Genomic DNA, 21,328 nt, shown 5'->3' with positions numbered 1-21,328 from the left:
TGATCATTTAGTTTTATATCTAATACTAGTTGAGTTTGAATTCATCATCAAATTAAATTACGTATTCAAACTTGGTTCAATTTATTATCAAATAAACCCGAGTTCAATAAAAAATTATGTAATTAACTTATTCTTTTCATATATAATAAATATTACGAGGAATTTTTTTTTATCATTTTACAAATATTATTTGTGAGATCACATCATTTTACTCTTACACTAGTAAATTATTTGAATCCTCATAAATGGGGAAAAAGTTATTGAATGTCTCAATAATTGATGCCATACATAAAAAAAATTGAATAAGTTAAAACATTGCTATTTTAGGCTTTATGCCACACTGTAGAAATATACCTATTAAGGTTAAACACTAAACCAAGGTAAGTCCTGATATTAAATTCTTTGTCTTAGATCTCTCTATTTATTGCAAATATTATTCATATTTTGATAATACCAAAATATGAACAATATTTTAGGTCCCGTGCACCCGTTAAGGTGGAATTTTTGAATGCAAACAATTGGCTTGAATGGAAGTTAAGCCACTTTCAAGTTAAAATTCATATCTCATAACCATTTTATTTTCTAATGCAGGTGAGATCTTTTTCCTGTCTTCTTAACAGGAGCACAAAGGCATCGTTAACAAAAACTAAATATTAATATAAAATATCTAAGTATATAAAGGGGGATGCCAATTTTTTTTTTTTTTTTAAGTGTTGATATGGTACTCCACTCCAATAACTACACATTAACCAAAAATTATTATTGATTTTTTTCACATTAATTTATGATTTCATGCCATATTTATATATTAAATGAATAGTATTTATTGCTATAGAGTATACTTAAATAATGTTCTATTGTGGGAAAGTTATTTAATACACTATATAAGGAATGTTTCTTCATCTCACGTTAATGATAGGATTTACTATATACTTAATCAATGAAACACACTATTTTGTGACACTATAAAACATTACTCATCCCATGTATTGGAAAATTACTGAAACATCAGGACATCACCTGTCACAATCTCACCCATTTTGCAAAAGGTCCCACACTCACTGGTCACCCACCAATAATTGATTACTCCCGTAATCTTCTCTGGACTCAAGCTGGCCTGGCTGCCACCACTCACTGTCTCCTTCTATCTGACTCTCTCACTTCAAACTCCAAAGTTTGCTAAAACCCAGTACTCTAAAACTTCCTTTCTCTGCAACTAACAACAAAAACAAACACCAGTTTTCATTACATAGTTTGTACTATTTTTCATTCTTACAAAACATAGTACCTATCAATACCTATGCACTAGCTTTATTAACAGAAAAACACACCTACAGAGAGCTTTTACAATGGTCCCAATCCGATTTCTGTTCCTATCATTTCTCTCATTACTATCAAACGCTCTCATCCCACTCTCCAATGCTAAAGCTCAATCCTTTTCACCATCAATATATGAAATTCTTAAGGCTCATGGGCTCCCAATGGGACTATTACCAAAGGGTATCACAGACTTTGATATAGACACAAATGGGTACTTTCAGGTGTACTTGGATCAAGCTTGCAATGCTAAGTTTGAAAGTCAATTGCATTATGACAGAAACGTTTCTGGGACTCTAAGTTTTGGTCAGATTGCTGGGTTGTCTGGTGTTTCGGCTCAGGAGTTGTTTCTTTGGTTTCCAGTTAAAGGGATTCGTGTGGATATACCAAGCTCTGGTTTGATTTACTTTGATGTTGGAGTTGTGTTCAAGCAATTCTCATTGTCGCTTTTCGAAACGCCGCCGGATTGTATGGAGTTGACAACTACTAATCTGCTGCTAAACCCCACCCAACAAGAAGTTGGACATGTTTTTAAGGTTTGATGAATGGATTCTTTGTTGTTTCATTCATCTTAAGTTTGGTTGATGAGAGAATTTATCTAGGGGAGCTTTTAAGATTTTGGATCATGTGCTGATGTTATTGGAGAATTATAAGATTTTGTTTTTGCTTTACTTCAATCGTTATCCATTAGTCTTTACATTTAATTTTTGTTAATCTAGTTCTTTACTTTATCAAAATGAGTCAATATGATCTTTATGTGCAAATGTGATAGCAAATGAAGCTGTTTAAACACATTCTTGGTATATTTTTTAAATAACAGTAGTAATCAAACAACCATATCTATTAATTGGCGCATCTCATTAATGTTTTCGGTTAGAATTCTATTAAAACAAATGTTTAAGCGGTGTCGTTAGCTAATCGATTAGGATAAAAGGATTAGATTTATTCATTTTGACAAAATGAGAGACTAAATTGACAAAGATTGAACATTAAGGAGTAATTTGACAATTGAAGTGAAAGTCAATGGACTAAATTAAATTTTGGCCTTTATTTTTTTTAAATAAAGAATTTAAGGGTCATTGAATCATTTCATTTGGTTTGATCACATGCAAGTGTTTTTTAATAGATGTGATTGGATTTGAATACCGCTTCATAAAGTCACTCGTTGTCAAATTCCTTATTGGACAACAAAAAATTTACTAATTGAGCTAACTTAACTGGAAACTATCCTCACAAGCAATTTGACATCATTGGATTTCTGGAATCATATTGCAGCCTTCCAGGGAACTTAGGAAAGTTTAAGATTTTGGTTTGTATGATTTATAATGCTCTTATAATGGATGCTATCTTGATAATTGTCAAATTGAAGCTTGTGATATTCTCACCTGCCCCCCTCCTTGCCCTCTGGTTTTTAACCACTGGAACCATATACCTAGAATACTATCTTAGAATGGAATGAGTATTGGTAAATGGTTAAGTAACTTTGTGATTGCAATTTTTGTTATGCTTATAGGCTCTACGTGTATGTGACTAAACAACTGTCATTTCAAGTTTGCTGGACTTGTATGTTCTGAAGCAATAAGAAAGTTATGTGGTTTTCTATGGCAGAGTCAATCTGGGAAGCTACGGTATGAGCTTAGTCAGGAAGATTTTGCGAGGGATGTTGTGTAGCTTGTGAGGGGAGAGGGTGGTATAAGTTTTGCGGCTCATGAATTCTTCCATTCCCATTGTAAATGTCATTGGAGAGTCTGGATTAGGGGTTCTATGCTTCGATCCAGTGTGCTTGTTTCCATTTTTCTTCCATATAGATAGTGCAGAGTTCACAAACTAGCCAGCTCCTGTCTATGAGAGGATGGTTGGTGAATTTGATCGAGAGGGAAAATAAGCAAGGCAGTGGATGTCATAATCACCAGATGTTTCCAACAGAAAGAGAAAATGAGACAAGGCCATCAAGTTGAGGCAAATTCAGGTGATAAATCAGCAATAAGTTTTATGTTTAAGTTTATTGTACTGTGAATGCCAACATGGGCGTTGTATTAATTCTTTCTTTTTGTACTATAAATTTTAAATTATTAGAAACTCATGATGATAATGATATAAGATAATTATGAATAAAAAGCTTCCTGCATTAGTTTTTGCTCCAGTTCTTTCTACTATCGATTGCTTTGCTTCTATTTGATATCCATGATATTATTCATTTTTGTTTTTTCACATTTTGGCTTAAAAACTATTGTATGAGATTAATTTTGAGTAAGGGTTTAGGGGTGGGCAGAATCGAAGGTTCAAAGGAGTAAGATAATCAAAACTTCTTTGGTTCTCTCTCTTTTTCTTTTTTAATTGGTGTGCACCACTTTTGTGGAGGGACTTATACTTGGATTGTTATGCTCAGGTGTAAAACTTGAAGACTCTGTTTCCATATTCACAGAGTTTGAAGAAGGTTTGATTAGTGATGGTTATGAGTGTAGACGCCTACAATGGTTTTTTTTAGGACTCTGTTTCCTTTCTCACAATATTGACTTTTCCTTTTTGGTTCTTAATGTGCTTTTGGAAGCAGCTCTTTGCTGATTGCTTATTTGTTGAAAGTTGGTTAAAATATACTTGTACCTGGATTAATTGAGGAGTTAGAAGTTGTACATAAGCAAATAAGCTAAAAGAAAAGACTTGTGGAAAATAGTTGCACTTTTTCATGAATATTGAAATTTACTGATTTCGTGCTCTTAGATTCTGAACTTTATTCTTTGGCTATAAATGGATAAAATGATATGTTTCAACTTTACATTATGCATCATAGAGCCTTGTCAATTTCATTTTTCCTCCCTTTGGGCTTAAGGCAGGATATTTTACATTATGTCATTGTTCATAAACTGTTTTTCCCCCTTTGTCTTTGGATTCAAAAAGGTTCACATGATTACTAGCTTATGTTGCCTTGAAAGTTTGTGTTTCTTCTTTCATTAGTAGAGAAGAGATTGATGTCAAAATTTTGTGGTATAATATACCCAGTCATGGTATATTGGTATTTATACCCAGTCTATGTATTAAGTTGTAGATAACCTAAGCACTAGGAAGATGGCCTTCAATCCCAGCTGAATTGAATCCAGATGCAGATCAGCATGCACTAGATGAACTTTGCTAGAAGATGCTAGGTGGAAACCATGCTTTGCCCATATAGGCTCGTACCCAACTTTCAACTTTGCCCGGTGCAAAGTGGAGGGATTGTCACATCAGGCATTATAGTCACAATAAATCAAGCCCAAAGTCCCAAGAAATTCCTTCTGTTTAATTGTTGCTGTTGTATAATTGAACTTAGATTTATTCTTTAGCAGTTTAGCTGTCCCACTTCCATAATAAACACTCCCAAATTCATAGATTGGGTTGTACGTCATTATCTTCCCTTCAAGAATTTATCTGAATAGCATATTCCGATATAGGTACCATTCCTTGCCATGATTGACATAGTTCCAATCCCTAAAGGTCCCAGTTCTTATTCTTTTTCTAGCTATAAGATGGTCCATATAAGTAGTATGATATCGGTAAATCAAACAAATATATCTGTTCTTGTTCAACTGCTTTAAGCCTTTAACCAGTGGTTTGGCTGTGTTGCCTGTGATTTCAGAACTCTGTTTATTGCATCTATAAACAATTTTCTCTCCATTTTTAGTATGTGCTTTGTTCAAGCATGAGATTGCCAATTTAAATACATAGACACACGACATGTTTAAATGATTGAATGAATTATGTGATTAAATACATACGGATGGTCTTATGAACTATCACATAATGAGTTAGAGGAGATCTCTCAACCCGGTTTCATGGAAAACTTTGTCCCTGATAGAATTCAAGGCTGTAATTAAAGTGGCTTGAACTGACTTGACTTGTCTCTTGCTGGTTTGTGACTGGTATGGTTTTGTACACGTCTCTAAGCTGATGTGTTAAATCTAGCTTGTTGGGATGAAATTATTCAATTATGTTGTCATTGTAAGCAATGAAGAAAATGTGAGATTAGGTATATCTGTAATGATAGTTGGCAGGGTTTGTTTGATCCTAAAACATCCCACATGTAATGATCCCGGGAATGTTCTTTTCATCAGCAAGCATGTTGTACTTAGTTTTTTTTTAATAGACATGTGTGGTTCTAGTGGACCCCTTCCTCCTAAAAAGATTAAAAACACATTCATTTTTATTTTACTGGTCAATATCAAGAGTAATTTGTACTCTAATACTCTCAATCTTTGTTATTGTATTTGGTCATTGCATGGACCCTTCTTGAATCCGCTTTACAGACAAGGTTATGTTCAGTAAAAGAGAAATTGTTGATTTTGTATATTAAAGGAGAAACTGTTGCAAATTTTAGTATAAAATCAATTATACAAAATTTTCATTATTTGAAATAACTTTGAGTTATTTTATGTTTAATTTAAATACAAAATGGATGTTAGCTTTTTTTTTTTTTTCATGTTTAATTTAATTTTAAGTTTTAGTATATTTTGTTATTTTTGAATGGTAAAAATATTTAGGTTCATGTTTTGGTCCCCCAATGATAAAATTGTGGTTCCATGACTCCATCTTTGCATAAAATAATGAAATTACGATCCTCATGATTGTGGTGGATAGACTTATCAGATTGAGAAATTTTTTATTTATTTATAGCTGAATAAAAATATTTCATTGAAATTTGAAAACAGAGGAAAAACAAACAAAATAGAAAGGCCAACTTAGTGGAATCCCAATTCCCAAACCATCACCCTTAACACTAATCAAATCCAATAGAGGATGAAAAACAAGTAATTTTTGTTGGGCCTTTATCCTCTCCTTTTTTTTTAATGTTCATTAGGGTTTTTATTAGTTGAAATTTCCAATGATCTTGGTAGCAATTTGATATCTTTATTTTTGTCTGTGCAATTTTTTTTTCCTCACAGGGGATCTTGAATATTTTTGGAACCGGGAAACAAGTGTGTCTGTGTGTATTCTTCTGCCAAACTAAACTCATCCAAAATTTGATACCTTACTTTGTTGTTAGATTACAAAGAAAATTAGAAAGAAATAAAGAAAACTAAATATTGTTTCAGGGGCTGAGTGTGAATTATGAAAGGAAATTTCATACCTATATATCCAAAAAAAAATGGTTCATACCTTAAGTTTCTCTAAATCTTACTTTCAGAGAAGTTCATCTAATTTAACTACGAAAAATTGTAAAATCATAGTGTGAGTTATACTATAGTTTAAGAGAATTTCTACAATTTTATTAAAATGAAATTAGAAGAAGTAAAAGAGCTGCGTAGTGCTGGTATTATGAAGAAATCTAATCATGAATTTAGATAATGAAGTTCTTTACAAAACACATAAAAACAAATTTAATGGAATGATTAACAATAATGAAGTTCTTTATATATAAAATAAAAAAATAAAAAAAATAAAAACAAGACCAATAACCCAGCAAAGGAAAAACAGGCATACCAGATAAAAATTTGACCTTATTCCTAAACTTGGCAGTGAACTTAAATTATCAATCAAACGAGTCTCTGCAATTATGAAAGTGCAAAATGAGGATCAACAAACTGTCCCTCTTTTCTGATGATTGAACCTAAAAAGTTAGTAACATGTGATGTCCACATGTATAATCATGTCAAGTTATCCCAAAGAGAAAAAAAACCTTGAAATTTTCCTACCACAACACAAAAAAAGCAACAAAGTTTGTATATACTATACTTTACCCATTTGAAATTTAGATGGAGTTTATAGGACTGTAGAACTGAATGAAGTTGTTTATTAACAAATCAAACTTAGCTTAATATATAATGAACTTATTTTTGTTTGTTTGTTTGTTTATAAATAAGGTAAGCATGACTATAATTTTGAGGTTTGTCTAGTAAACGAGTTGAATTAAGCAAATTATTTTGTTTATGAACAAGGTTGAGAATAATCAAGTTGAGCCCAGACTAGGTTTAAAGTTTGTTATGGACTTGGCATGGAAAAAAAAAAAAAAAAACCCTACCTAATTTGTAGGCATACAACTCAGTTTGGCTCATTTACAGCCTTATATTTATGTGAAATTATTAATTTTCAATTGTATGCTCTTAAGATGCAATATATTCTTCTTCTTTTAAATTTTACATGAACAAAAAAGCTCGTGTTTGACTAATGAAATAAGACGACCTTACTTGAATTTTTAACTAGTCTAAGCTTGAACATTATAAGTAAGCTTGAGATACGTGAGCTTGGAAAAATCTTAGGGGCTATTCAAGTCACGGATTACACTAACTAACAGCTACCTTGTTGAACTAAATCAACCAACAAATAATAGTATCTGATGAGTCAACGACAATAATTAATAAAAAATTTGTCAAAATTGATTGACGATTTAAATAAAGTGATTAGTAAGAGATTACAAAAAATACAAAATTTTACTCTAAACCAATTTGATGAAATCTCCTCTGAGCCATTACATTAAGAATTATAATTCACGTGTATTATTTAAACAAATCATAGGATTCATTAAAATGTTTAAATGACTAAAAGTACATATCGACACTTGATAGTCCTTTCAACTATCATGTAGTGGGTTGTAGAAGTGGGTTTTACTAGACATCAACTTGCCACATACTTTGCCATTGTCAATTTGTCATTGCCATTTCCAAATTTTTTTAACATTGTCTAAAATTTCAGAATTTGAATTTACACCCTAACATTATTTGCATTTTTGATTAGTAGCCCTTTTGTTAATTTTTTGCTAATGTGTTTGTTAAGTGACATGTAAACTTATGGTGTGTATTGATTGATCAAATTATATCGTGACACATGGGTTTCACTATTCCACGTCATATAAATAGCAAAACAAAACTTTAATTATTAAAATAAAAAATATTTATTTTCATCAAATTAAAAATTAAAAACAAAAAACTAATATGTACACGGTGGTGAAGAGCGGTGACAAGCAGGGGCACCTAACACAACTTGAAATCTAAAAACTCCGAAACATGAGTTGTGAAATTTGAGGTCTAGATCCAACAAATATGTTTGATATTAGGGTTCTTTATTCTTAACTTGGCTAAAGGTGACTCATAAATGAAGGATTGTGTTTCAAGGTCCAGATCAATCCAATAGGTTTCTTTCCTTTATTTTAGGTACAAATATAAGGGATACTAAAAATAAGGGTACAAATCAAAGAAGAAGAAAAAAAAGGGTACTGTTTTAGTTTTTATTTTATTTTATTTAGTTTATGCAATTTTGAATTTTAAAGAATTTATTTTAATAATTAAAGTTTGTTTTTATTGTGGCTATTCATATGACATGGAATAGTGAAATCCATGTGTCATGATTTGATTGAATCAATAAATACATATCATAAGCTTACATGTCACTTAATGAACACACTAGTAAAAACTTAACGGAGGGGTTGCTAATCAAAATAACATATAATATTATGGGTAAAATCTAAATTCTAAAACTTTAAGGTGTAAAATCCAAACATTTCTAAAGATATGTTTTGCACTTTAAGATGTAAAATACAAACCTCAATTGTATGATGTGAAATTGTGTTGTACATGATTACGTGTATGGTATGGTAGCACCTTTTAAAAGCCCATTTTTGGTATCTAAGCCCATTCTCAGTGAAGGGCTTGGAAAGCAAGCTACATTTTTGAGTTCTTCAAAAAAAAAAAAAAAAAAGTATTTGGCATTCTTTTTGATTACCCGACATAGTGTAATTCACATTGATAAGATAAAAAAAAAAAATTGGCAGCACTGAATCCCTTCTTGTTTGAAGACAAAGTAAAATCATTAAGTAAGGTCGGGAGAATAATATCATTTAAAAATAATACCATTTAAAACAATGTCTTAAACAAGACATTGTATAATATTTAGTTCTACCTTTTAACTAAATGAAGATTTGAATAGGATGTTTAGCACATCTAGAACATCCAGATTTTTATGCATGCTGCAAAGAAATATATATATATATATAAAAGTAGAGATCTCATATGGGAGTGTATGAAGTCTTGCCAAGTGGTGCTCTAACTTTGCATTTAGCCTTTTTTTACCTCTTTCATTAAGTTTTTCTATATTAATATGTGCTGTGATGGTTCCAAGCGTTTTCACTTTTTAGTTTCCTATTAAAAAGTGAGAATACACAATTTATTCGATTCGCCAATATTTCATACTTTTCTAACAACCAATAATTATGATAAAAGTTTGTAGCCTAGAAATTTTCTTAGAACAATCCTTCAGACGGTCCAATTATTTTTTTCAAAGAAGACCTTTCCTTTGAAGAAATTGTTTGATGCAATCCTTCTATGTACAACTCTCTCTTCTTCCCTTTCCCTTCCCTTACTTTTTCGTCCCTTCTTTCCTTTTCATTTCCCTTACAACCAAACAAGATATTAGTTTCCAAATTCAGCTAATAAAAAAAGTGTTTTGAGGATATTAATAAAAAGAGTTTGAATTGAGTTTGAATTTGGTAAGAATAGGGTGTAAAATTTATATTTTACAATATCCAATAAGGGACGTCACATCAGCTTTTTATTTAAAACTCAGTACATCATACCACAATTAATAATATCTTAATAAAATACCAATTTGGTTGAATTTTCAGATGAGTATTATAATTGATTGAGTGTGTTTGTTCTTATTCTTTAATTCGTGATAAGATGGTGTGACATGTTGAGCTTGGAGGGTGTGAAACTTGGGTTTTAAACCATATTCTTATAGAATTTAATCTTTAATAAAAATATGTAAAAAACATGTTTAATTACCGTTTTAGTCTTTAACACTTGTACAGTTGTACTATGTATCAAAATAGTTTTTAACATCTTAAACGTGTCAATTTTGTTTCTAAACTTTTGGTATTGTGTCAAAATAATCCTTATTATTAAGCGTTACATGAAAAGAATTGATGTATCTAACATTAATATCAAAATAATATTTTTGTGCCATCTAAGCTATCCTTTGAATTATCACGTGTCCTTAATTAGAAAATAAAATAAAATATTTGAAAATATATTAATTGCATCTCCATCAGGGTGGTCGATACCGTACCGGTACCGGCTGGTACATATCGTACCGGTCAGTGCACCGGTACCGGTACACTTCTATATTGTACCGGAAAAAATACCGGCCGTACCGGCTGCGTACCGGCCAATTTCGGGCAATACCGGCCAGTACCAGGCGTACCGGCCGGTACAGAAAAAAGCTTTTTTTTTTTTTAGTTTTGTAATTTTTGAATTTTTGTAAGGGCATAATGGTAACTTATTTACATTAACTTATTAGTATTATTTGTTTTCTTAGTATGCAATGAATAACTAAGCTTTCTATTTTTTATATTGTGTTTTTTTTTCTTTTAATTGATACTAAAGTCTAAAACTATGAATAATTTGTTTTGAATTGAGGTAATGTTTTATGATAAACTTTTATATTTACTATAATATAAGTGAAATATTATATGTTTATAAACATGGTTCTAGAGATTTTGGTGTGTGTGTGTGTGTGTGTATATATATATATATAAAATAGCGGTAAACCCGAAACGGTACACTGGTATTGACCAGTATCCGAAATATATCGTACCGGTGGCCAAACCGGTACAGCCTCCGGTACGGTATTGACTTCCTTGATCTCCATAAGTAAATGAGATGTCTTTATTAGCAGAGATTGAAAATTTCTTTTCTTTTCTTTTCCTTTGCTTTCTTGGCAACCAAATGGGGTTAAGTCTTGACTTTTTAGTTAAAGTGCTCATGAACATCATCTAAAAAACATACTATTTACCTAATTTTAAAATGAAATTAAAAAAAAAAAAGCCAAATGTCAATTTTTACATTATCATTGTTTTAAGAAGTTAAAGTTATTACCAATCATATTATAAAACTCTTGTACACTAACATGGTAATGAATATAATTAGTGTCATGTCAACAAGGTAATAAATCAATTTCCTAATTATTTTTCTATTTTGTGTTTAAAAATTGATACATTCATTTAATAAAAGTAGTGTGTAAACCCGAGCAAATGCACATGTACATTTAAAAACAATCACAATTATGTGTGTGTGTGTGTGTGTGTGTGTGATTTAGAATCTAATTGGATCTAGACTCTTTGGTTTTTGTATCAAATAATTCACCTGCTACAAAAATTAAAATATTAGATGGGATACATGGCACAAAATTGAACTCCAATTAAAATTCAATTTAGAATCTAATTGATTTTAGACTCTTTGATTTTTGCACTTAATAATTCACATGATACACAAATTTAAAAATTAGATGAGACATGTGGCGCAAAATTAGACTCCAATTTAAAATTTAATTAAATCTTCTCTTAGTTTTGACTATATATATATATATATATATATATATATATATATATATATATGTATGTATGTATGTATGTCTAGCTACCTACCATCACTCTATTTAAAATTACATGTTGTTCATGAAATCACAGTCTCATATATGGCCCTTTTTTAGGAGCCACTATCTCATCACAAAAACTATCTCATAAAAAAAAAAGTTAGTATATTGCAATGTATTTGGAATGGTGAGTCCATCGCTATTTGGAAATCAATGTTTTTTAAAATAAAAAAAAACCTTAAATTGGACACGTGGCACAAAATTAGACAACAATTGGAATCAAATTTAGAATCAAATTAGATTTTCTCTCAGCTTTGGCTTTAATTATATATATATATATATATATATATATATATATATATATATATATATACTAGTTACTGGCCTGTGCGTTGCACGATTATTTTTGGTATGATCTTTTTTGGTAAATATTATGACTGGAGAACATTTTTTTTGGGAAAAAAACTTCTTTCATTTTTACATAGTGATTTTAAAAAATACTATGAAGGGGTTTATGATAAATTTTGTTAATTTTATGAAATACAATTATATAAAATAAAACTCATAAAATGCATAAGATATATGTAAAGGTATAATTCATGACTATGCATGAAAGTTATTGTATTTTTTTTTTTAATTTCTATTAGCTAGATCACATTTCTTAAATAAATTGAACAACCATTTCATCACCTTGTTATGCATGTAATGTTTGGAATGTTGTTAGTTAGTACATGATTGCTTGATAAACAATATTTAGTAAAAATTATTTTAATGCTATTTAAGAAATTTTTTGTGCAATTTTTATTTTCATGTCCATTTTTTTAATCTAATAGATTTAATTTTTTACGTTAGTTTAATTGAATAGTATTGTGTTTATACTTTTTTTCTTAACTACAATTGATAATTCACAAAATGAGTAAACAACTTATTGAGTATTGCAAAAGATACAAATATGAACTTTAACATAAGCATGAACATGAAGGGAGATTTCTATTCATTTTCTTAAAGAAAAAAAATGTACTTACAGATAATTCCAAACTTTATTAGGTAAAGAAGAATCAAAGTTATAGATAGCAAAATCAATAAACCAAAAATTTTAAAAGCCTAAGAGGAGCCATTACTCATTTGAAATAATCCAAAATACTCAAGGACTAAAAAAAAAAAAAAAAAAAATCCACTCCACACTTCCATCACAACTACATTAGCTCAAGGAAAATAATATATATCTCTATATCTTTTTATTATTATTTAGAAATAATTATAATATGCTGCTAATTCCGCAATTTGAACCTTTTTTCATGACTCTTGCAATTTGAACATTTTCTCCCTTAAACCCCAGATACTTTGTGTATGGGGAGGTGCCAATTCAGTTACATGGCCCTTCACACACACACACACACACACACACACACATATATATATATATATATATATCATCTACCTCTTTTATTAAGCTTTTTTTTATTGTTACCCAAAATTTCATATTATCTTATTTTACTGTTATCTCATTAATATCTCATTAATTGCCTAAACTTACACCACAATTTTCACTATACTTCATGTCTTTCAACATATCCACTATTTTAGTATTTTTTTTAAAAAAAAAAAGTTAAGGACTAATATTAATAACTAACAAGATAAGACTCTAGAGAGAGATAGAGCGACACAAAAATATTATGAATTGTTAAATAAAAGACACTATTTCACTATATGTTACCAAAATAAAAGACTTGAGACTAACAAAATATTTGAAAGAGAGAGAGGAAGGAATCTGAGGGGTCACCAACTTCGTCATATTGGCCTCCCACCACTATTAAGACACCAAAACCCCAACGTGTAATCTTTTTTTCTTTTTAAATTAAGGGATTAAATATGATTTAGGTTTAGGTAATTTGGTTAATTAGTTTTTGTTTTGGGTATATAAGTAGAGATAATATTTGGTGCGCAATGTAAAGTCATATTTTACTATGATTTAATTTTAAATCATTTATAAGACACATATATATACACTTGCCCACACCACGTCTTAATGTCACACTATCGATGAGTAGAAGACAGTCAGAGAGTTGAGTATACTTATATTTCATAGTATGAAATATGTGAACACAACAAAAATTAGTTGATTTTCATGGTCCCGTTACACTTTTACATTTGTTTTTGGTTTCATGATTTAAAAAAATAATAATCTTAACTTAAGAAGGCTACAAATATGTAGTGAAACTACTAAGCCAATTTTTAATATCTCAAAATATATATGTTTCTTTATTCTAATTTAGTTTACTTTTTCTTTATAATTTATGTACAACATTATTCAAAATTGTTTTACATAAAATATCACAAAATTATTCGTGCATCGTACATGCAGCTTATTAGTTATATATAGTTTCGTTAAACCATCCCAAAAAATATTAAAATTCTCTCAATGGATCTTCTCTTTTTCTTAAAATTTTTACAAATCTATCCTCGTTTCACCAATAAAATAAAATAAAATTGCAAACCTATAAGCAACAAGTTGACAAATTTAAATTGTTTAAAATTTGTAGATGTCTAACATAATAAGATTTTCTACAATGATATTCATCACTTGTGTCCTGCTATATAACATTAATTTGGCCCATATGATGTTGATGTTGTGAAAACTAGTTTGAGCTTTTTTTTTTTTTTTCTTCAGTTGAACTTCAAGGAGAGAATCACACACTTTCAACTTCACAAATATAAGTGACCACAAAAGTAGAATTGGGCCAAATTTAAGCAAGAATGAGGAAATGATTACAACTTTTTGTCACCCATTTTTTCACACTCCTCCTTGCTGTACAAGAGGATTTGCCATCAAAGTTATAAACTGTTGTTCTAACTTATTTTGTAATATTGTCTTGGTTGAAGTGTTCTTTAAGTTAAAAATATTAGCCATACCCAAGCATATCAGTAGCCTCGGCACAATTCATAAAAAAAATGGTTCCGTTTGAGTAAAACACCCTAAAATCCAAATTAAATCCAGTATTATGCATTCAGCGTTCCTCTTTTAAATCTTCATGGTTAAACTTAGTAAATTTCACATCAAACGAAAAGATCTTTGTAACTTTGGACATCTTGTTCTGAAAACCAATGAAGTTATCTCCACAGAACATATACACGCAGTTAACTTTTTGTATATTAATTTCAGAAGCCACTTGAAAAAAAAAAAGCTAAAGGAGATGGTAGTGATTTCATCACAAGTTCTGGACAACAACAGTTTGTGTAATATTATATATTATCTTCTTTTTTTGTAATAATTTTACAGTGCATACATTATGTTCAATTGTTCATACAAAAAAAAAAAATAGTAATGTAGAGTAGACTTAGAGTAACTCGATCCTATATTGTAACGGAATATTTGTACACTTGCTTCAAATAGTTTGGTCTTTTAACGACCGTCAATTTTAGAAAGTGTTATTTCATTTATAGAATTAGATGCTGCGCTAGTTGATCTGTCTGTACTACTGTAAGTACCCTTCAAAATAAATGCAGGTCGTTTTGGAGAAGGAAGAGGAGTGTCATTACCCAACATGAAAACAACAGTTGACATGGTTGGCCGGTCTGTTGCATGTTCTTGCACGCACAAAAGTCCAATTTGAATGCATCTTGAAACTTCATGAGCAGGGTATGTCTCATCTAGTAACGGGTCGACTATTTTCATGGAATTGTCTTCTCTCCATAGGTCCCAAACCTGAGACAAGATAAATCATATTAGGCTCAACAATATAGGCTTAATATTGTAGTCATTGTTTGCACATGTACTTACAATGTACTTACATGTCCAATCAAATTTGAGGAAGGGCCATCATGATGGTAAGTACTATTCCTTTTCCCAGTAATGATCTCTAGTAGCAATACCCCAAAGCTATATACATCAGACTTTATTGAAAATAGTCCTTGCATTGCATATTCAGGTGACATATAACCACTGTCATAGCACAATGAAAAGGAAGATATTGAACCTCAACATAAGATGATCGAAGATAGCCCTTTGGGCACTAACATACATGTAAAATTTGAAGTAACATAATATGAAAACGAATTATAGAGATATCCTTAATATTTTTTTGTTACGAAGGCTTGTAGTTTGGACTCTCCTTAGACGTAAATATGGTAGTCAAGTAATTGGTTAAAAAAGTATATCTTCATTTTCTAGCATACTTACAATGTTCCAACGATGCAATTTGTATTAGCTTCAATTTGGTCCCCTCCAACAATTCTAGCCATACCAAAATCTGAAATTTTTGGATTCAATGCATTGTCAAGTAGAACATTGCTGGCCTTTAAATCTCTATGGATAATTCTTAATCTTGAGTCTTGATGAAGATATAAGATCCCTCGACTAATTCCACAAATAATCTCAAATCGCTTTCCCCAATCTAAACATGACCTTTTTGTTTCATCTAAATGAAGAAATGAGAACTTGGATTAGATTGCATTGCATTCGTGCCTTTTTACTTAGGTATAAAATCTTGCTACTTGGAACTAATATGTTAGTAATGGGAGGATCATTTTCTAGTGATGATGTGTGAGGTCAATGTGAAAAAGAAGACATACCAAAAATGAAAGAGTCCAAGCTTTTATTTGGCAAGTACTCATAGATCAACATCTTCTCTTTTTTGTGAATACAACAACCTAAAATTCTCACAAGGTTTCTATGTTGGAGTTTAGCAATTAGTGCAACTTCTGTTTTGAATTGTTCTATTCCTTGTCCAGAGTATTTTGATAGTCTTTTTACTGCTATTTCCATTCCATTTTGTAGCAAACCCTGCAATTAAAGTCCAAATATCATTGTCATAGTGCACAATTGTTGAAAGAAACTCAACTTGGTGAATTATTTGGGGAAGCCCAATTGCACACAACAAATTCAAACTCAATGAGTACCCATAAACATTCATGATGGAATTTATGATGCATAAACATACTTGAAATGAGATATGCAAATTCTGGGACTTGTTCAATGAGACTACCTTATAAACTGGGCCAAAACCACCTTGGCCAAGCTTGTTAGCAATAGAGAAGTTTTCTGTAGCTGCAATTATGGTTCTTAGATTAAATAATGGCAAATTTGAATTTGAATTTGAATTTCTTCTAGTTCCATCGAGGTCCCTTCTACTTGGAGAGTCTTCGAAGTATGGTAAAGTGGAGTCAGCACTATCTGAATATGTACTATGCCTCGTCTCTGTCATAAAACAAGTAATTAATAATGCTTGTAACCATTTTTGTCCAATTAGGAATTCTCACACAAAAGCCTAATCTAATAAAACTGAGAAACACACTAAAATAAAAGAATGAAACAAAGGAAAATAAGAGGAAAAATTGAAGTTTACAATTTTCTATTTATCATTGCAGGAAATCCCATTTGGTTAAAATGCACTTTTCTAAATGAAAGTTCCTCAGGCCTGCTGATGGGGTTGGAGAAAATCTTAAAATGTCAGGGAATTGTTTGGGCCATTCATTAAGCATTTAGTTGAAAGGGTGAAAAAATTATCCATGTGGCATGATAATTAACACCCTGAAGGTGTTTGATCCCCAACTTTGTCCAAAAGGTGGTGTATGATACTGCAATTTCTAAGTTTGCAAAAGTATAAAGTATTCTGAAAGAAATGCAGTAACCTTGGAAACCTATCAGATCAAAAGATACTACCTTACAAGCTTATTTTTATCAATTAAAATTAGCTAAGGCAACTCAATGTACTGGATTTCATCTAAATATGGAAAAGTCACATGGATTTCAACCTGGAGTGAAATAAGAAACAAGATGGATATAGCTGAATGGTGGAAAGTGGTATGGTCTAAAGCAGTTGCTTCTAAGCATTCCTTAATACTTTGTCTTTGGCTGGTAGTGAAGAACGAATTTCAATTCAGAGTAGAATTAAATAAGATACATGTATGTCTCAATGAATGGTCTAAAGCAGCTTTTCTCAACAAGTCCTTCATATCTTGGCTGGCAGTGAAGGACAGGTTTCCCTCCTAAGAAAGGCTTGTAAAATGGGGTAACAATGGTACTCATGTATGTTTTCTGTAGAAGTGAAATGGAATTTTTCATCATGTCATCTTCGAGTGTTCTTTCTTTTAATTTGACATTTGTGTATGGTAGATATAAGAATTTGCAAATGGAATGAGCTAATGCATTTATTTGTAGGCTGAAAGGTAAGAAGTATAAGAATAGCATTTGAAAATTTCCTTGGCTGCTTCAGTATTCCATCTTTGGATCCAAAGAAATCATTATGAGTATAATAACAAAATATATCCAGTTCTTTTTCATTTTTTCTTTTATCAACATCTACGCTTGAAAAATATATCAAGTTCCATTCCATTTTATTCAATTTTATTTCATGATTTATGTATTCTACCTATTCTTTTATAAACTCTGAAACATAGTGTTGGAGTAATCTTGGGAGCATTTGTTCACTAGTCTTAGAAGTATAAAAATAGGTCTAAAAAAATTTCTCTAAACTTCCTTACCTTTGTTCTTTTTCATTACAAAACAATACACAACTGAGACTATAAGAAGAAACATTACAGCAACAGAAACTCCCAGAATTGCCAGCATCCTCTTTTTTTGAGTAAGACCATTTTCCTTAGCATATTGAGCTGAGTAAAAAAAAAAAAATTATTCAAATGACATCATAAATTTTAGAAGTTGATTGAACATAAATATTTATTGATGCAGTTTACAGGAAAATGAGAGTAGGGATGAAACAATGGGTTTAAGGAAAATATGTGATTTTATTTTTATTTTTTAAAAAGGAGAAAATGCGTTTCTCATTTTAAGGTCCAACGTATCAAAAGAACAAAACAAAAGGACAAACATGTCCTCAGAACAATGTCATGTCCATATGTGATTCTCTTTTTTGAGGCCGAAAACGCGTTAAAAGAAGAAACAAAAAACAAAAATTGCAAACCTATTTTTGAAACAACAATGTCAAATGCCAAGAGAGTATTTCTTATTAATATAAGTAGAATCATAGTTCAAATTCTCTCTCTCCTATTATTGTAACTATATAAAAATAAAATAAAACAAGTATTACATAGTAGGACCTACTACGAGTGATGAATATAATTGTAGAAATCTTGTGTTGTTAGGGGTATACGAATCTTAAATAATTTCGACTTCTCCACACATTGTTTGAGTTTTGAATTATATGAAATAGATAAAGAAGCATTGTGAAAATTTTGATATTTTTAGATAATTTAACAAAACCATATATAATTTCTTTCCCACATAGAATGCAATACTCATTTAGATTTGTAATATGAAATAGATCTATTTTAAATAGAGAAAATCATTTTTCAATAGTATGACCTAAATCAACTTTAAGGTTAGTACGATAGAAATTTAGTACCATAGGGGAAATTAGATGTTGAACTAGTATTCTGCATAAATTTTAGACTAATATAATACAATAGATATGAACTTTGACTAACACTCTATTTGTTTTGAAGTAAAATAAATAAAATTTTCAGGTATTTAGTATGACAAATAAATATTTTCAAGCAAACAAACAAAATCAGTAGCTGAGTCACTAGAATTGTTGGTGTAGGAGGCCTAGTGACCCAACCTCTAGCAAATAGCTTTAGTGATCGGATTGCTAGCATCGGTTGCCAAAGTGATGGCTATACCAAAATGTTGGCTCTGATCATCGGAGTGGTGGCTCTAACCACTGGACTACTGACGTCATTTGCCTAGCTCACTAAACCGGTGGCCCAGCCACCAAATGTAGTGAGAAAAGTCACTGTGTATTTTCATAAAATGTTTTACCAAATTTTTAAAGAAAAAAGATTTAGGAGTACCTAATACAACCGCATCCACACGTATGTATAAATCTTGTCCTCCATCAGGATATGTTCTTGTGTCCACCAAGTCCCCTTGCCATGTCAAGCAACCAATGCCTCCCTCACTCTCATTTGCACTTGCGTAAGCCATACAAGAACAATTCCTCAAACACTCTTGCTCACACTCTTTCATACTCAAACTCATGTTCGCATGTGCTATTGAAGTATCCGGCGCCTTCATATGTGCCAACTTCACGAACCCTTCTCCGTTGTTGCACATGGACACTCCTTGCTTTTCCCTCATGCAATCACGAGATGACTTAGGTTCAAATCCAGGAAAGCACTTGCACTCAAAAATGACCAAATTGTTTGGGTCGCAATAACTATTTGGACCGCAATTCAAATACTTATCGCACAACTCTTGTGGGGCGGACCAATATTCAACCCATGTAGTCTCCTGCCATAAGGACCGTTGCACAAGTCCTGATTCATCCACCACCATTTTAACAATAACTTTGGGTTTAGCTGCATCTGAAAATGTCCTGTACATAACGGTGGTTTCATCTTGATTATTCACAAAGCTAACATTGAAGTATTTTGATGTCATTCTGGTCGGTATACCACTCCATCTTAGGCCAGTCCAAAATCCAGTACGCCATAATAGAGTCTGACCCATGTATAAGCTCACTTGAGGGTACCCAGTTGGAACCATTCGATATGAACAATTGCCAATTCCCGGGTCATCTTTGGACTTCCAAGATGTTAGGAACCGGTTCAACCCGGTCCGCCGGTCCAGCCCAAGTTTCATAAACGGAAGCAGAGTATTGGTGGGATAATCAAAACTTTGCCATGTAACACGTTGGCTGTCTTGTTGAACCAAAACAAGATTTCCTATATCTAAGAGCTTAGCCATATAATTATTTGTGGATGAGACAGAAAAAGAAACATTGGTGGACCAAATAGGAGTGGTTTGGTTTCGGGTGTGAAGTACAAGGTTTCCCTTACCGTTGATGGAGAGGACTCCAGAGGTATCATTGAGAGGAGTGTCTCTGTTTGCAACCCACACAACGGTTTGTTTGGTGATTTGGTTAAACCAAATTCCAACGTAACGGTGATTGGAACTGCCGGGGTTGAAAAACCCAAGTGCAAAGGTTTTCTGGTGTGAGAGTAGAAGTTGACCATCCTTGAGGGGTTGGTTTGGTGTTATGGTGTCAAGGGAAGTGCAGATTGGGCAAACAAGAAGAAGGGAGAGAAGAAGCAATGATGTATTCCCTTTAGCAGGATTCATCATTTTTTCTAATGAAGAGTACAGTAATAGGACAAAGTTTATTTAAAAGAAGAACATAGATATGAACAGAGCAAAAAATTACAAGAATAATATTTCTAAAATTTTTTTTCTTCTAATTAATAAACTTATATGGTAGTAAAATTTATAATGGTGTGACAAAATTCAGTTGGCATATATATTTTAAATGATAGTACAAATTTAAGATATGTTTTGCAAGGGCTTCCTCGTGATTTCCCACTGCATTGCTAGGATGGTTCCTCAGTGGCAGAGGCAAGCACAGGGATTCCAAATTTCCAAATTACTTATTACAACCATGCGAAAATAATCCCAGATATCATTGATGTCACGACTACGACTACGACTACGACTACGACTTCGCGGAGATCACTATATTAATTATTGATGTATAAATGCCTGTCCCTCTCAAGCATTTTGTCACTTCCACTTCCATATTGGATGATTGGACCATATAATTTTTTCCACCGTGTTTGACACTTCAATGGATATTAAAATTTTTCTGCCCAGTTTTTCACTTTCCTGGTTTTCCACATTGGATGAACTTTTTTTGGAGCATGAAAAATTTCCATCGTGTTT

At 31.5% G+C, this 21,328-nt stretch overlaps 2 protein-coding genes across 4 annotated transcripts; one reads left to right on the top strand and one right to left on the bottom strand.

The window, feature by feature from the left end:
* The first annotated feature begins 1,126 nt into the window (after positions 1-1,126).
* LOC142618995 (uncharacterized) lies at positions 1,127-4,037 on the top strand. Of its 3 annotated transcripts, XR_012841410.1 has the most exons (3): positions 1,199-1,853; positions 2,926-3,286; positions 3,707-4,037. XR_012841410.1 is itself a non-coding variant. In XM_075792070.1 (2 exons), exons 1-2 carry the CDS (start codon positions 1,350-1,352, stop codon positions 2,849-2,851), a joined length of 525 nt encoding a protein of 174 aa, XP_075648185.1. In that variant the 5' UTR covers positions 1,127-1,349; the 3' UTR covers positions 2,852-3,460. The 3 variants fall into 3 exon arrangements, 2 of the variants coding, with proteins under 2 accessions (XP_075648185.1, XP_075648184.1); XM_075792070.1 differs by lacking the exon at positions 3,707-4,037 and having other exon boundaries at positions 1,127-1,853; positions 2,831-3,460; XM_075792069.1 differs by lacking the exon at positions 3,707-4,037 and having other exon boundaries at positions 1,179-1,853; positions 2,926-3,460.
* An 11,007-nt stretch (positions 4,038-15,044) lies between these two features.
* LOC142619259 (G-type lectin S-receptor-like serine/threonine-protein kinase At1g11410) lies at positions 15,045-20,737 on the bottom strand. Its single transcript, XM_075792324.1, has 7 exons — positions 19,465-20,737; positions 18,136-18,264; positions 16,638-16,849; positions 16,225-16,435; positions 15,833-16,070; positions 15,445-15,595; positions 15,045-15,358 (listed from the first exon to the last, which is right to left on the bottom strand). The coding sequence occupies exons 1-7, from the start codon at positions 20,735-20,737 to the stop codon at positions 15,056-15,058; spliced, it is 2,517 nt and encodes an 838-aa protein (XP_075648439.1). The 3' UTR covers positions 15,045-15,055.
* Between the last annotated feature and the right edge of the window lie 591 nt (positions 20,738-21,328).

Source organism: Castanea sativa, chromosome 12 (genome assembly GCF_040712315.1).
Source record: "Castanea sativa cultivar Marrone di Chiusa Pesio chromosome 12, ASM4071231v1".
Classification (NCBI taxonomy): Eukaryota; Viridiplantae; Streptophyta; class Magnoliopsida; order Fagales; family Fagaceae; genus Castanea; species Castanea sativa.
This window is presented reverse-complemented; position numbering and strand designations above follow the sequence as displayed.

Excerpts from the sequence above, each read along its gene's own strand:
- LOC142619259 (XM_075792324.1), bottom strand. The coding sequence starts at position 20,737 with ATGATGAATCCTGCTAAAGGGAATACATCATTGCTTCTTCTCTCCCTT. Across the intron at positions 16,436-16,637 it reads GTTTTGGCCCAGTTTATAAG|GGTTTGCTACAAAATGGAAT; the intron begins GTAGTCTCATTG and ends CTTTAATTGCAG. Across the intron at positions 16,071-16,224 it reads CTTGGACTCTTTCATTTTTG|ATGAAACAAAAAGGTCATGT; the intron begins GTATGTCTTCTT and ends TTCTTCATTTAG.
- LOC142618995 (XM_075792069.1), top strand. The coding sequence starts at position 1,350 with ATGGTCCCAATCCGATTTCTGTTCCTATCATTTCTCTCATTACTATCA. Across the intron at positions 1,854-2,925 it reads AAGTTGGACATGTTTTTAAG|AGTCAATCTGGGAAGCTACG; the intron begins GTTTGATGAATG and ends TTTCTATGGCAG.